This window comes from Pseudophryne corroboree, chromosome 8, assembly GCF_028390025.1.
Source record: "Pseudophryne corroboree isolate aPseCor3 chromosome 8, aPseCor3.hap2, whole genome shotgun sequence".
NCBI lineage: Eukaryota > Metazoa > Chordata > Amphibia > Anura > Myobatrachidae > Pseudophryne > Pseudophryne corroboree.
In genome coordinates, this window is record NC_086451.1 from 62,141,475 (window position 1) to 62,159,306 (window position 17,832).

Genomic DNA, 17,832 nt, shown 5'->3' on the forward strand with positions numbered 1-17,832 from the left:
TAGGAGCAGCACCAGGGGCAGGGGAGGAGGGAGGTGGATTCTGGAGCCGCAGTAGCGCACTGTAATTGGTGGCAGCACCGCTGCAGCTGTCCCTCTCCTTCCACATTGGCTGTCCGCAGCCGCCACTGTGAATGCTGAGAGGCAGAAGGGACAGACGGGAGCTACCAGCAGCTGCATCGAGAAGCTTGACCCAGCAGAGAGAGATAGCCAGTAAGTAAATATCTATCTATCTAGTCTATCCTGTCTATCTACTCTGCCTGCCGTAATGTGTAGAAAGGGAACTCTGCCTGCCGTAATGTGTAGAAAGGGGACTCTGCCTGCCGTAATGTGTAGAAAGGGGACTCTGCCTGCCGTAATGTGTAGAAAGGGGACTCTGCCTGCCGTAATGTGTAAACTGGCCCTAATTTAAATAACGGAGGGCGCCAATGCTGTTTCTTGCACACAGTGCTTAAAAGTCTAGTTACGGCACTGCCCTCCGATGTCGGGATTTTCAGTGTTGGCATGCCGCTGTCGGTCATGTGAACACCAGCATCCCGCCTGCTGGGATTTCGTATGTATTCCGTATGGAAGTAGAACAGCAGTCTATAGATATCAGTGAATGCAGTTTTTTCTAATCCTGTCTCTATGCAGGAAGATTGATCCCTATTTGTAAGGCTCTCTCTGGGCGTGCTAATCAGAGACATACCTAAAGATGGTCCTGCAAGCATTACCCAGATCAGAAGCACAGCTCACAGCCTTAGGTCCCCATTCTATACAGATCATTACTATACAGTGGCATTCAAAACTGCCCATATGGGTCCTAATTCCATCCAGTCTATGTTCTGTATCCGGTATCTCAGTAACCGGATCTGATACTGAACATGTGTAGCCAAATTCTCCACAGATTAATCACCTACCTCTGAGACCCGATATTCACAAGTGAGCTTCTTTCCCTTCACGCCCTCATTTAAGGTGAGGATGAAGCTCATGTAATCAGCGTAGGCCTGTGGGAAGAAGAAGATACTGTGAGGTACTTGAGAGACGCGTTATAAATCCTCCAAGGCAGATTTGCAAAAGAGCTGAATAAATTCCACAGGGAAAAAATCCACGGCTAATACCTGCTCTGTGCCTACACACAGTAAGAGGCAGCCATTTTGTGGACTGAACCAATATTTTTGAGAGTGCGGCCAATCAGTGTACTAGGAACCAGTGATGTCACTGAGGCGGCCATTTTATAGTTTATCAATATCAATAAGTAATCTTAATACTCTAATGCTGATCAGAAAACACAATACTTACATCATTGTATAATAATTCTATCATCGTTTCTGAGTATTTTGTGGAATATCAAATCGCCAATTACAAACTATCTTGGAGAACTTAGACCTTGCGCACTTTTATATGACCCCGGAACTCCTCAGTGCCCTGTAATGTGACAATATCATTTACAATCACATAAAAGTCAGTAGCATGGGGGCCCTTAAATATCAGGATCCGTGGCCGCTCGATTTGCCATGCGAGCGACATAAGTACTGCACTCAGTAGCTGCTGGGTTTATAGAACCGACTGTACGGGGGGGAATAGGTTGCTGTAAATATTTCTGCAAGAAGAAAACCAAAGTACTTTGTGACAGCAGTTAAAAGACCAAGAGCATTGAGTTTTCCAGAATATATTCCATTTACTCTATGCACAATGAGCCACTTCACTAATGTAACACTAAGCATTACAAAGCGGTATAAACTGCGCATTTTACATTCAGAGACTCTTATGTAGACCTTTAAGAATGTATCACAAACTGCAATAAAAGCACTAAATGTATCTCAAGGAGCTCAGCGCCAAGTGACTTTATTCAAGTGCATGCACTCCGCTTGTTTCTGTCTGGCGAGCACCTGCAGGGGCTGGAGTCAGCCGCGCAAATCTTCTCTATCAGGGGTTCCCAAACTAATTCATTCAAAGCCCCCAGCCCAATATGCAGAACATAAATAAGTAATTAGTTTAAGAACAACTTATTCCTGAGATATACTGCCCTAGATGCAGCTAGTTATGTCATTAAATACAAATAACCACAAAACACAACTTAAGACACTCACTTGCAAACACTGAGCCTGATCCAGGGATGGCAACGCTAAACGGGCGGTGGAAATCCTGGTCAGAATGCCAACAGTGGCATCACCATGGATCCCGGTGAGTATTCTAACCCTATTCCTAACCCACACCTCCCGCAGCCTAGCCCTAACTGTCCTCCTCCGCCCGCAGGCGTAGACCCAGTACTTTACCGATGGGATCTGTGGGGATGCAGCTGTCGGCATTCTGACAGTCGGCATTTCAAGCACCGGGATCATGAGCACATCCCCTGATTTGGGATCGGTATGTGATATCACCGCACGGGATGCAGAATGTCAGGGTTCTGACATTGGCATCCTGTGCGAGAGTATGCCAGCAGGGCGGGCGAGTGCAGAGAAGCCCCTTGAGGGCTTGGTGCCGAGCTTCACTCACCACAGGTTCTATTCTCCCTCTATGGGTGTCGTGGACACCCACAGAGGGGGAATCACCTACCTTGCCGGTATTCCGGCGGCGGTATAGTACCCAAGTCGGGATCCTGGCGTCGGTATTGCAACAATCGGGATACAGATGGGCGGTATGTTCACTGCATACCCCCGAGATGTACGGTATACCTGATGCAGATATTAATGCAGGGGAGCGATTATCGGGTGACTGTACATGCATCGCATTGCACTGTGCAGATGCCAAGGTACTTTTGCATGGATGCTCGCAATAAAAAAATCAATTGCAAATGATTGGCAGGAGGAGGCCATTTTGTGGGAGGTAATGGGGTGTGTTACGCCCGTTGGTGGGGCGTGTCTCTACCTACATCTGCAATTTCGTACGCAGGTGGCGTCAGCATATTATTACATATTAAACTATATACGGGATCGCAGCTGCGACTGTATTAGCGCCCGCATCTGAATCAGAGGGGGGAGATTTACCTAACCATGCCCACCTTTATCTCCACCATATAACTGCTCTCACCCACCAATGCCAGTTACTGGTCCGACTCTGGCTTGCAGCCACTTGGCCAGTGACTAGTAAAGAGGACCTCAATTTATTGTATTACTGCCTCTTGTTGTGTTTTCTTTTTTCTTTCCAAATTTTTTTTTTTTTTTTGTGTGTTCTAGGAGATTATGTAGGCTATGTTACGGCCTACTAGTTGGAGTTGTACCTGCTAAATTACTGGGGAGAAAATTAAAAATGTCTAATATGTGATTTATAACCTGCTTACGGACATTAGATCTTCCTTGTATCGCGAGTTTGGTGACAATGGTGGTCATTCCAAGTTGTTCGCTCGCTAGCTGCTTTTAGCAGCATTGCACACGCTAGGCCGCCGCCCTCTGGGAGTGTATCTTAGCTTAGCAGAATAGCGAACGAAAGATTAGCAGAACTGCTACTAAATATTTTCTTGCAGTTTCTGAGTAGCTCCGGACCTACTCACAGATTGCGATCAGCTCAGTCCGTTTAGTTCCTGGTTTGACGTCACAAACACGCCCTGCGTTCGGCCAGCCACTCCCGTTTCTCCAGACACTCCTGCGTTTTTCCCTGACACGCCTGCGTTTTTTAGCACACTCCCGGAAAACGCTCAGTTACCACGCAGAAACGCCCCTTTCCTGTCAATCATTCACTGATCAGCAGTGCGACTGAAAAGCGTAGCACGAACACCAGCAAATCTACTAAGTTTTGTGTTAAATAACTTGGCGCATGCGCGCTGCGTACCATGCGCATTTAGCAACAAATCGCAGCATAGCGAAAATCGTCAACGAGCGAACAACTCGGAATGACCACCAATGTGGGAGCAATTGTACATGTGATGTAATGTCTCATGCTTCTGGAGTTCACACTTGGTATATACTGTTGTGTTGCTTATCCTGTACTATCTGATCTCCCATGTCCAATGATATGTCTGTATTGCTGACCATTTTTTCGAATAACAAAAACTCTATTTAAAAAAAAAAAAAAAAAAAAGGAGGACCTCAGAATGCCATCACCAGAGGAGAAGGTGCTGGTGGCTTGGATGAGAACACGTATATCCCCAGAGTAATAAATATAGTGCACAGTGCAGGTTAAACTTCCCTGGAAGACCTGCGAGTGAGTGTGTGTAGATTTATTGCCGGCTTTCGTGTATCCACCTGCTTTTATGCAGCATATTCTGCCCTGCCATTTACATTACAGACAGTTTAATAGATTTAACCCCTTCATTGCCAGGGCTTTCCTCACCCCTGTGCAGAGCCTATTTTGAAGCTTTTTGCACCGGTCACATTCTAACATCAATATTAGTCATTTTTTTATGCAGTGTCCACAAAGACGACCTAGGGGCTGGTACTGTGCCGTATGCAGCGGAGTCTGTGTCTGCGACTTCATGCAAATGCAGCTACAAGCCCCTCCCTGGTATACAGCCGTGCGTCTGAATGTGCAAGGACTGAAGGCCTGATTCAGAGATGTACGTAAACCAACAGTGACGGATTTGAGCGATTGTCGCTACACTACGCGTGCGTCTTAGCTGCACTGCGCACATGACAAGGTACCTTAGCAATGCCGCAGTGAGGATTTATTTGCAAAGTGATAAACAGCCAGTGACCATTTGGTGGAAGCAATGGGGAGTGGAGGCAAAAACGCAGGCGTGTTGTGACCATTTTCGAGGAGAGTCTCAGCGGACAACTGCGATCCCGTAGGCACAAAACATGGCGCCAGCGTCCCAATTCCTGCAGATATTGTAGGCGACCGCAGGAATACTCGGAGTCTATTATTATTAAGGATTTATATATTTTATATTGAATATGGGAGAATACAGATTCTAGCTATCATTTCCCTTTGTGCAAGTGTGGTCACATCCAGGGACGTGCGGTGAGGTAAATGGCTCAGGAGGCACTGACTAGTAACAGAGCCAGATTTACACACAATATAGAAGCCCAAGGGTACATGTGGGCATTATACACAGGTGCAGCAGTATATACATGTGGGCATTATACACAGGTGCAGCAGTATATACATGTGGGCATTATACACAGGTGCGGCAGTATATACATTTGGGCATTATACACAGGTGCAGCAGCACATACTGTACATGTGGGCATTATACACAGGTGCAGCAGCATATACTGTACATGTGGGCATTATACACAGGTGCAGCAGCATATACTGTACATGTGGGCATTATACACAGGTGCAGCAGCATATACTGTACATGTGGGCATTATACACAGGTGCAGCAGTACATACTTCTAGATATTTGGTGTGTTTTGATCAGAGATAAGGATAAGGCAGGCAGGGAAAGCACTGCCTCACCTACAATAAACTGTTTACTCCAGGGTTTTCTCTATAAAAATGATTAGAGTAACACAAAGAAGATACTTATTATTCACTGGTCATAACCAGTAGCGGATCTTGCTACGGGCACACAGGATTTTTGCCCGGGGCGCCCCCTTCCGGATGGCGCCACGGGAAGATCCGCTACTGGTGGTGCCCCCCGGTACTGTGCGGTGCTGTGTGGTGCGCGATGACGTCATCACGCACCACACGGCATTGTGGGACCAGCACATAGACGCTATGGGTCATAATTGACCTCTATGCTGTGCTATGGAAAAGACGTCATGACGTCTCTCCCATAGTTCCGAGGAGCGGCGCCGGCAGCCGGAGACGGAGGTCTGCAGCGGTCGGGAATCAGGAGCGAGGATGGTGAGTATTCATTTATTTATTTTTTTGTAAGCGGCACAATTCTACTGGGGGCACAACTGTACTGGGGGCACAACTCTACAGGGGGCATAACTGACCACGCCCCTTTATGAAGCCACACCCCATATTTCCGCCCGGGGCGGCACAAGGGCTAGAACCAGCCCTGGTCACAACATACATATAAATACGGGGATGTGCTATGATATGCCGACATGGTCACATGACCAACCGCGGCATTACGACTTTTAGAATGCCGACAGGGGACGGGGTAATTCATTTACCCCTCCCCTGCCCCGACTGGGGTGGCGGCTAGGGCTAAGATACTGGGGAGGTTTCGGCTACGGCTAATCACAGGGGTGGTGGCTAGGGCTAAGACTCGCGGGGTTCTGCTACGGCTAAACTCCCCCCCACCACCACCACCACCACTGTAGTGCGTAACCCTAACCTCCCCAAAAAAAAACGTACTATCGGATTGCCGTCGGTCAAGGTTCCGGCACCGGGATTCCGCGAGGTGCCGAAATTCCACCAGCATCCAGTGAGTCGGGAGGCTGACCGCATCCCAAATACAGTATACACGTACTTTTGTTGGATTATTATTAAAATAACAGTTATGTTCACACATCTCATTGTGCCATTCATACCAACGCCCACTCCTGACCCATCTACCGCACTCAGGAATCATTGTACCCTACACACCTACACTAGGTACAGATAACCCACAGTCACAGGGCAGATATAGGAGACCTTGGGGTAAATGTATGATCCTCTGATATGGGGATATGGGGCTATGCGCCCCTGTCATTATTGGCGCTATCTTTTAGATAGCACGCCTATGTGCGGTGGCAATGTAGGAGCGGTCAGTGGCCGTTCCGACACCAGCAGCTATCCATTTTGACAGCTGCAGGTGTTGTTGCCCCATTCAGCACAGCAGGGACTGGGCTATCTTGGCTGTAGCTGGTGCCGGCTCCGGGGTGCACAGGGGACCTTGCGCGAGTAGTGAGATCTTGCGCATGCCCAGAGGAGCCGGCCGGGGGGAGGCACAGTGCTTCAGCACAAAGCTGTGCTCTCTAGCTGGGATCGGCGGAGAAGAAGGGGGGGGGGGGGGGGGGTGTTATCACTCTCCCACTCCGGCAGACAAGATGTTCCTCCAGCTTGTCAATGTTCCTTCCTGCTTCGCCACTGTAATGAGGTGAATCAGGAAGTGTTATGGCGGCACGATCTATGCCGCTATAATATATCTACCCCCTTATCCGTTACTCGTAACAACACACAACACATACAGTGCACAACACATGTACAGTCAGTACCCAGAAAGTATGATACAGTGCAAAGTAGATCAGTGCCCACCACAGCCTCAGTTTCCTGTTCGTAGCTGACAGGAGAGAAACACGTTGTGCTGTGCTGCTTCTGTAGCCCATCCACTGCAAGGTTCTGAGTGCTGTGGGGCTAGAGATGCTCTACTGCAAACCCCAGTTGTATCTCATGGTTATTTGAGATACTACACTTAAACTGCTCTCACTGGTGTGATGCCTTGAGGCGGTTGGCTTGTGCTGGCCAGGGGGGTCCCAAGCTCTGGACTTGAACCATAGGAATGTTAGAGACCCACCAGATGAGGTTACCCGGTTGTGGTTAATGGGCTCATATTTGTGCCCAAAATTATGCTAAGCACCTCAATTTTACTCTATGTTATACTGCAGAGTTTATAACAATTATTCTGATTAGCAGCGTTTAGTATTTAGAGTGTGCACCTGTATTTTCTCTTTTTTATGTGGAACTACAAGTCTCAGCATGGCAGCACCTTTCATTATGTTTAGAACTAGCTGAATACCCGTGCTTCGCTACGGAATTTCAAGTATAATCACAAAGAGATGAAAAGTGCTGGTATTTAAGCAAATTTAATACTGCTTTTAAAAATTTTTACATATGAAACACAAAACTACGAGAATCTGAATTCTCTGTGTCTTATTTTAGTACAACGGGATATACCTGAAGTTAACTGGTTAGTTTAACACAGAAGATCAGCAATTAGACTTACAACAGGACATGCTCCGCCCACCGCTGCCAATCTTTGTCAGGCTGCACCTCCGGACGAGCCTTCCCCGGATTGATACTGTCAAAATGCTGGAGCGGAGGTTAATACTCCGCCTCTTTATCTGCCGGTCCCACTTCTGATGCTGCCCTGCTCTGTGCTGTAAATGCGGGGATGACAGGCCAAGCTCCACCCGCTGTTTGTTTGTTAAATATGTAAGGGTTGCAGGAATAGGCTGACTCTATTCTAAAGGGCCCTAGGTCTCCTTGCTTAGCTTCTCGCTCTCCTTAGGGCTCCTACTTTGAGGTAAAAAGGTTAAGATTTTGCACAACACTAAAGGGGGGTACACACGGGGAGATCCGTGCTGAATTTCTAAGCAAACACGGATCTCTCCGTGTGTATGGCCATAGCGATAGCGATGCGCGTCGCTATCGCCGGTACTAGAATCGCGCTGAGCGGGGGAGAGATGTGTGTCTGCGATAGATCGCTCAGCACACATCTCTAGATGTGTACCTCCCTTTAAGGTCACTGGGAGAGCTGTCGGTACCCTTTACACAGCAGATAAGCAGTTGCTGACTATCAGGCTTTCCTTTAATGCATGCAAGAGTCAAAATATCGCTCTCCTTTCCTGCAATTGCTCTCTGTGAGGTTGGACAATGTTTAGGTCAAGTGACAGGTTAACCTTAGATAATGGAGACACTATCCTCTCCTGACTGGAAATAGGTTAGTTAAGTACTTCTATCTGAAATTTGGAACTGAAACGGCATCGGGGAGTGTCACTATTCATCTCAGCGACTCCGAAAACTATGGATTTTTACATGTCACCCCCTTCCCACCCCTAATGGCGTTAGGGGTGTCTTACCTCACAGTATTTCTTTCCAGATTGTAAGTCATATGTGTACCAAGTTTGGTGTAAATTGCCCCAGGCATTCCAGAGTTATGCTGGAACATATATACACACATACATCCATTTTTATATATATAGATTAGGGTGTGCAGTCCAAGTCCCCACCACTCCCCCATATAAGTACCACCTTCCTATCAGTTTGAACCAGTCTGGTCAGTCACCTCTGATCTCTAACCCACAGAACCTTTTTTACCCACAGAACTTCCACTCACTGGGTGATTTTTGTTTTGCGCACCCTTCCCTGTATATTGTAGAGTAGGGGTGGGGAGAATACCAGCTGCTTGTCACTGCACTACATATGAACCGCGGCAGTCACGCAAAGCTATATGCTCCTGGTTCCCTCCTAATCCACAGGCATTTCTGTGGTGCTATGCGACTGTCACTGACAACCTGCCTCGTGCAGCCGGGTGCAAGGGCACGCTCTCGGCTCCAGCTATCAAAGGCAAGACTGCCCTGGAAGTCCCAGTCCCTAGCGGAGCAGCACTGACGGAGACAGAGGCAGAAGTGCGATTGCCACCCAGCTGTTAAATCCCCTACAATAGTAAGTTAAGCAATGAGGCAAATAACATTCTACTGGATCTGTTTTGCACTGGGTTATTTTTTTCTTACCAGTGGGTATGCGGGTGATGTATCTGCTCATGCTTTTAAGTGAAGCTGCTTCTGGGTTTGTTTGTTTTTAGGTTTTAAGTATTTTTATTTTTCATGTGACTGACGCCGGCATCCCGACACCAAATCGGGACACCGGCGCCGGAACAAAGACCGTCGGAATGCCAAAGGCGAGTATCGGGATTAGGCACTAGGGGGATGGTTTGCCTCTTAAAGGGATGGAGTGAGGATCTCGGCAGTTGGGACTAGGCTACCGGGGTTGTATCCGTCAGAATTCTGTGCGTACGCATTGCGGGAAAGAGGAGCCTGGCTACATTTGTAAATGCATTCTGTGTTCAGAAATATTTTTCCATATTTTAGAATATTTGCATAGCATAATGGGATATGAAGAAATCGGATATCCAAAATACTTCTGGTCCCAAGCATTTTGGATATGGGCGACTCAACCTGTACCTAGAATCTCACGGAATTCATTGGGTGGGGGTGGGGGGGGGGGGGTTAGAGCTTTTAGCCACGCGCCTCCGACTCTCCAGAACTCGCTTCCCTGCACAGTGGGGGTAATTCCAAGTTGATCGCAGCAGGAAATTTTTTAGCAGTTGGGCAAAACCATGTGCACTGCAGGGGAGGGCAGATATAACATTTGCAGAGATAGTTAGATATGGGTTGGTTATTTTGTTTCTGTGCAGGGTAAATACTGGCTGCTTTATTTTTACACTGCAATTTAGATCGCAGATTGAACTCCCCACACCCAAATCTCTCTCTCTCTGCACATGTTATATCTGCCTCCCCTGCAGTGCACATGGTTTTGCCCAACTGCTAAAAAATTTCCTGCTGCGATCAACTTGGAATTACCCCCAGTGTGAGAGGTCCCCACTCTAGAAGAGTTTCCTGTGTACTCAGCATTTCCTTATGTTCCTTTATAGTACCTCCAGTATCCGGACTCCAGGTCGACAACAAAAAGGTCGACCCACCTTAGGTCGACATCAATTGGTCGACATGGACAAAAGGTCGACATGTACCAAAGGTCGACAAGAACAAGGTCGACATGAAAAAGGTCGACATGAGTTTTTCACAATTTTTTTCTTTTTTGGAACCTTTTCATACTTAACGATCCACGTGGACTACGATTGGAACGGTAATCTGTGCCGAGCGAAGCGGAGCGGAGGGAAGGCACCATGCCCGAAGCATGGCGAGGGGACGCGGTTCACTAATTGGGGTTCCCTGTCACTTTACGGAGAAAACGACACAAAAACCCCCACATAAAAACCTCATGTCGACCTTTTTCCATGTTGACCTTGTTCCTGTCGACCTTTTGTCCATGTCGACCTAAGGTGTCTCGACCTTTTTGTTGTCGACCTGGAGTCCCAGACCTGTACCTCTATGCTCTCTGTACTTTATAAAAAGCTTTTCTGTATTTCAATGTTTTTGTACTGTGTTAAGTTAATTCTATCTTGTAAGTGCCTTGAGTCCTATTGGAGAAAGAGTGCTATATAAATAATAATAATAAAATTAATTATTATTATTACTAACATTTCCTCTCACGGGTGTCTGAAACCAAGAAGTCAAATATTTCCAGCAACGATTTACTATATCAAATCTATAAAAGATTCCTCTGTTCTGCACTTCTCTCTGAAGAAACAGTGGATTACAATGATTATTCAATGTCTGGTCATTTATGAGTTAATTTGCTTTTAACAGATTTAAGGAAATCGATCTGTATTACAAATATATTCTGTATAATTATACACACACTTTGGGCGGTATTCAAATGATATATCACGCCCAATCTCCTTTCTAAAGTGATCCCCATTATCGCGCATATTGCGCCCATAGAAATCAGGCTTAGCTGCTTAAAGGGTTGGGCGCCCTTGCTACCCCAGGGGTAGCGAGCTGAAATGATGATACCACTCCCGTCAGCAGAAACAGAACAGGTGTGGATGGGGGTGAAAAGAATTGAATACCGCCCTTTATGTAACACTTTCTGAAAACAACATTTATTAGGTTAGGGATAGCTTGCAAAGTTGGTGAATTATGGAAAAGCAAGAATAAAATAGGATTTTGGTACTTACCAGGTAAATCCTTTTCTTTGAATCCATAGGGGGCACTGGAGTACTCTTGGGATATGGACGGCTTCCACAGGAAGTAGGCACTGAATAAATTAATTTTGGGACTATACCTCCCCTCCATATCCCTGAGTACCTCAGTGTTTTTTACTGAGCCGAACAGGAGCGATAGAGAGGTTGACAATTGAGCATTACATATAACATAACGGACAACAATAAAGTTAACCCAACATTACTGACAACTAAACAGTTGACACCATAACTTGTTAATCTGAACCAGTCGGTGAAAGTGTGTTACCATAAGATCTACTGAACCTACCCCAAACCGGGTAAACTGCTCTGGGTGGGCGTCCAGTGCCCCCTATGGATTCAAAGAAAAGGATTTACCTGGTAAGTACCAAAATCCTATTTTCTTTTTCATCCACTAGGGGTCACTGGAGTACTCTTGGGATGTACCAAAGTCTCCTCCGTGGCGGGAGAGCTGTTTGGCACCTGTAACACTAAACGGCCAAAGCTAGATGCTGATGCCGCAAACGTATCAAACTTGTAGAGGCGCACAAACGTGTGCACCGAAGACCATGTAGCCGCCCGGCAACGCTGTGTCGTAGAAGCTCCACGACTCGCTGACCATGATGTTCTCACAGCACGTGTGGAATGAGCTGTTATCGATGTAGGTGGCTGTAACCTAGCATGAAGGTAAGCCTGACGTATGGTCACTTTAATCCAACTGGATAAGGTCTGCCTAGAAGCTGGCCAACCCATCCTGGCAGCATCATAGAGAGTAAACAACGTATCCGTCTTACAAACGGTCGACGTTCGGGATACATAAATGCGTAATGCGCGTACCACATCCACCTACCAGAGTCTCCTGTTAACATAGGAACTACTATTGGTTGATTGATGTGAAAAGATGACACTACTTTTGGCAGAAAAGCAGAATTTGCTCGGAATTCCGCTCTGTCATCATGAAACCTAAATACGGTGGTTTGCACGACAAAGCACCCAAACTGAAACACGCCCTGCTGACGCTAAGGCTAAAAGAAACATTGTTTCCCCAAGTGAGAAATTTAATATCCACTTGTTGTAAGGGTTCATAATAAAAAGACTAAGAAATCTAAAAACCAGATTCAAGTCTTATGGCGCAGTAGGTAGAGTGAATGGAGTCTGAACTCTGAGGACACCCTGCCTAAAAGGTGTGAACAGACGGCAATAGGGCCAATCTACTATGAAAATAAATGGACGCCGCCGATATCTGCACCTTTAGTGTGGATAAACTCAGACCTCCATCTAACCCCATCTGTAGAAATAACAAAAGACGGGATAACTTAAAAGATGATGTCGGAAACTTCAGAGCTTCACACCAACCTACATAGGCACGCCAATTTCTGTAATAATGAGCTGCCGTAACCGGCTTCCTAGCTCGTAACATGGTTGGAATAACCGATTCTGGAATGCCCTCTCTTCTTAAGAGGGCTGTCTCAACCGCCACCCCGTCAAACGTGGCTGCGCTAAATCGGGTAAGAGGAATGGACCCTGCTGTAACAGGTCCGAACGTAGTGGGAGCGGCCAAAGACAGACTGCGAGTAGACCGCGGAGATCCGAGAACCAAGCTCTCCGGAGGCCAAAGAGGTGTCACTAGTATAACTGTGACGGACTCTCCTTTGATCCGTTTTAGCCACAGAGGGAGCAGCGGAAACGGTGGAAATAGATACACGAGACTGTATGGCCACGCGATTGAGAGAGCATCCACCGCCACTGCCTTTGGATCTCTCGTTCTGGACACGACCTGGGGCGTTTTGATGATTGCGGCGAGATGCCATCAGGTCCACCTGCGGGTAACTCCACTTCTGGAGCAGCATGTGGACACATCTGTACCTCCCGCATTGCCCTCCGGTTTTTCGTTTCTCCTTGTTTGTTGATGTATGCGACTGCTGTCGCATTGTCTGACTGCACCTGAACAGCCTGAGCCTGCAGCCCGTGCACTGCTTATAGTAGCGCATTGTAAATTGCCCGGAGTTCCAGGACATTTATAGGCAGCAATCTTTCGTGATCCGCCCAGAGACCATGGAGCTGATAATTTTGAACTACAGCTCCCCAATCTCTGAGACTTGCGTCCGCCGTGAGAATTATCCAATTCCAGGCACCGAACCGTTTCCCTGCGGTTAGATTCTGTACTTTGAGCCACCAGAGTAGAGACTCTCTGGTCCTTGGAGACAACCTCACTTCTGCAGTAAATCTGCAGATGCGAGCCCGACCACTGTGCGAACACATCCAATTGAAAAGGACGAGAGTGAAGTCCTCCGAACTGAAGCGCTTCGAAAGCCGCCACCATTGTCTAATAGGCGAATGCCCAAGTGACCGAGACTGTGCGTGGCTTGAGCACTAATTGTACCAGATGACGAATGACCTGTACTTTCTGTTCGGGTATGTAAATTCTTTGATTTACCGTATTGAGAATCATACTTAGGATTTGAAGTCGTTGAGACGGAATCATCCAGAAATTCGCGTAGACAATGGTAGGAAATCAGATTTTCCTCCCCACTTGGTCTGCGATCTATCTCGTTTGGAATCCGACTCCGCCTGTTAGGAACGTAGCCAAAGTGGACGTTATGCGCTACTAGCGAAGCTAGAACGCAAGAACCAACTGCCAACGTCCAAAGAAGCTGTAGGCAGCAAGAAGTGTAAGGTGGTCTTTATTTAGGGCAAACCTGAACCGGAATGCCCTGCCACTACAGCCTTGTTACCTCAAACCCTTACCAAAGCAGGGCGAAGCAACAGCCCTACTGCTGTGTAGGGTATACTCCGATATGTAGTAAAACCCCCAATAAATGCCATTGTCTCTGATTGGAAATTGTTCAGCCTTCGCTGAGAACCTGACGTACTGGCTTGGTGCTATGAGGGCTGGTGGCAATCGACCGCAACAATCTAACTGAAACTGTCTGTGCAGTCTTTACGCAGAGTACTAACCACTATACGATCACGGCAATTTAAACAAGCCAGGTAGGAGACGAACCTACAATCTTGTTATGCATAGTCAGATGCGATATACATTGCGCCACTGGCCCAGATTCGTATTTGTCCGACACACTGTGTGACCGACTTTGCAGCGAAGCTGCTTGTTTGATTATGCATAAATGCATATAGCAGAGGATAGTTTCAATCTGCCTACCTCTGGGTTATGGGCCCAGCATGCATCCATTGCAGTACTCTGCTGCACATGTAAGTGCAAGAGATCATGTACTCCAACCAGTAAGTACACCACGGAAATAACGTGTGTATAAACCTGCATTACCGTGCATGTGGTTACCAGCAATAGTGAATCTTCCTGTAGAGTCATGCTGTACAAAAACAATTAATAAATTAAACTCCTAACAACACCCCGCTCCTCCAGAGTCTAAGTGTTGTAGGGCAGCAACTTTCGAGAAAGAACCAGGAAGTAACATTAAAAGAAAAAAATTGTCCTACTTTTTTTTTTTTTTTTTAAACACCTGTTAAACCAGGATCTGAACCAGTGTTCATGCAAACACAATGTTCACTGTGGCCGGAAAGCCTAACCACTTGGCTACCGAGCCACCTGTAAAAACAATAAGCAAAACTGCTGTGGTGTGGCCATGTCTGCAGTGCTCAACAGATAGTGTTAATAAGCACTGAGTGCTGTCAATTATTCTTGCTTACTGCAAAATAGACTTTTAATGTCAGCATATTATATATACATATATACAACAATGTATATTCACACATGTTCAGACTTTAATAAATATATATATATATATATATATATATATATATATATATATATATATATATATACACACATAGTATCTACAGCACCTTGTATTCCCAGGTGGTCTCCCATCCAGGTACTAACCAGGCCCAACACTGCTTAGCTTCCAAAATCAGTTGAGATTGGGCGTATCCAGTGTGGTGTGGCTGTAGATCCCCTATACACATATCCTGTACACAGGTATAACACATTTTTACAAGTCTGAACTAAATGTGACCTCTCACAGGCTTAAAACCTGAGATGACTGCTGCTTGACCACAGCTTAGTTAATGGGTCCTTCTAGTGGCCGGCGCCGGGAGCGCGCTCTGGAGAGCTATCCTGACTGTAAAACCTATAGTAGGTTTATATTGATAGTGTAAGCCCAAACTGAGCTATTTTTAACAGTTTAAACTAGCATGTATTAGTATGCAATCTAGTTGGATCACCAGTTTCCTAGATGGTAACACAGTATGCAACCCTGCTTAGCTTCCACTCAGATGAGTTTGGGCGTATCCAGTGTGGTGTGGCTGTAGATTAAAAATACCTACAGCACCTTGTACTCCCAGGTGGCTAATCAGGCCCAACACTGCTTAGCTTCCAAAATCAGAAGAGATTGGGCGTATCCAGTGTGGTGTGGCCAAGTGATTTAAGCCAAAGCTGCTGCAGGTGAGTGAACTCACACGGCTCCACAGATACTGTTTTATAAGCACCATGTGCTTTACAATTGTTATAACATACTTACTTTACAACAAATGAACAAAACCAGTATTTGGCTGCCACAACCATGAATCAGATTTGCAGTGTTTAGGATAATATCATTATAAACAGTTATGATATAAATAATTATGTATATCCATGTTTTAGACATGGCAGGGAAACTGCTTATTAGTAATTGCTGGTGTCTTACTCATGCAGACAGACAATACAACCAAAACAAAAGCAAAGACCGACAACTTGCACGACTCAGTAAATAGCACTAAGGTGTCTCTATTATATCTGGCCAAGTGCAGTGCACGCCAGCCATCTGCTCCCAAATTCCCCTTAACACCCCTGCGCCTTCAATGGAGGAGAGATGTAACACAGGAATTTCTGGAAATACAACAGGAAACATGGTTAATCTTGCTTTAACCAGGACTTCATAGCCTTTTGTAAAACATATGCAGCTCTGCTGTATTCCCTTATCAATAAGAGTTTCATCATGAGATTTCATCCAGTGACCCTGACATTTCTGTGTGCAGGGAACATCACTGTGGCAGCACCTGCCTTTTGACTCTCATTTGTGTGTCCCCCCATGCTCCGTATACCGTTCTCTATACACGGAGCCGGGCTATGGTGGAGAGGGAGCCTGAAGCGGCATCGAGGGCCTGGGCCACACACACACACACAGAGTCCCACACAGTGGGGCGGCAGCGTGAGCTGACCGCCCCGTTCAACATACCTGGACCCTGTGGTGAGGGCTATGACGGGCCTTCTCTGTAAGTTCCGTCCAGCCTTTACTGCAGGTTTTAGTACTGCAGGTGGTAGTGAGGGAGCTCTTTTTTGAGAGGTCCGACACCCACAGCTGCTAAAGCAGCCTTCACTTATCCCGGACCCACCTATTGGAAGGGGGGGGAAGGGATGTTGAAAATCGTTGAAAAAAGAAAAAACTTAGAAAAAAAATCCAATGAAAATGTGGACCTCTGTGGCAGTAAAGCCACAAGCCTACTAACTGTGTCGAGCACAGAAAAAACACTGGGGTACTCAGGGATATGGAGGGGAGGTATAGTCCCAAAATTAATTTATTCAGTGCCTACTTCCTGTGGAAGCCGTCCATATCCCAAGAGTACTCCAGTGACCCCTAGTGGATGAAAAAGAAATAAAATTTGCTGTAGCACCTCACGTAGCCATAAGGTGGCAGGAGAGAGCCAACCATTTTCCTTTATCTATTATTTCATTTAGATCCGATGTACTGCACAAATCACAGAGTTTAATTGAAGCCCAATTTATTCCTGTGTGAGCAAGTATTTTTTAATGTCCAAATAATATGCAAAAAATGTTTATAGTTAAATAGATATTTAACTACAGATTTGCAGATTCTTTGCATGTGAGGGAAAACAGTATTCCTATACAGATGTCTCCTCAGGAGCTCAGCTGCCAGGTCCCATGCAATTCGGATTGCATCCAAGCATCTTTTTTACCCAAAAATGAGCATTAGTTGCAAACGGATGCGACAAGCCGCTACATGACACTGTTTATTTGATATATGACACATTTCATTCCGTGTGCGACTGAGTCTGCATACGAAGTGCAATGGACCTAGGCATGAAAAAATGCTGCAGCCGCTGCACCGAAGCATGTCGTATACAGAGTCAGTGTCAGCTGCACACAGATATACAAGTGTCACACATCAAATTAATCAGGGAAGTCTCTTCAGGCGGATTGTAGCATCCGTTTGCGACTAAGGCGCATTTTGGAGCATAAAAGAGGCTCTGAGTGAGCTGTGTCGCAAGGACCTAGTGCGCAGAGAAGGACTGATGACACAATTACAGCAATAGTGTATGAGGACACAGCTGTATCTGAATTGTGAGACACCAATGAAAGTGCATGAACGGGAAGTGTAACATGAAAGAATCTATTATTAAATAGAATAGGAAAAACATAGAAAGTGGTTAGTCAAAAGGCGGACATGACGTGTACTAGGGGAGGACATTGCAGGCAGCCGACACGGGCAATATAATAGCCTTAGGGTGCTGGTCACCTGCTTCCAGCTATGTATACCCAA

General features: G+C 46.2%; 1 protein-coding gene and 1 non-coding gene across 3 annotated transcripts in view; both read right to left on the reverse strand.

Moving 5' to 3' along the window:
• PTPA (protein phosphatase 2 phosphatase activator) overlaps positions 1 to 17,832 on the reverse strand; it is a 108,799-nt gene that overhangs the window by 70,581 nt on the left and 20,386 nt on the right. For both annotated transcript variants that reach the window (XM_063936483.1, XM_063936482.1), the window contains exon 3: positions 897 to 983. In XM_063936483.1, the coding sequence (XP_063792553.1) occupies positions 897 to 983 (87 nt within the window). The remainder of the gene's footprint in view (positions 1 to 896; positions 984 to 17,832) is intronic.
• On the reverse strand, positions 15,128 to 15,246 carry LOC134950592 (5S ribosomal RNA). The gene has a single exon (XR_010183485.1). It is a non-coding gene; the product is annotated as a 5S ribosomal RNA (ribosomal RNA).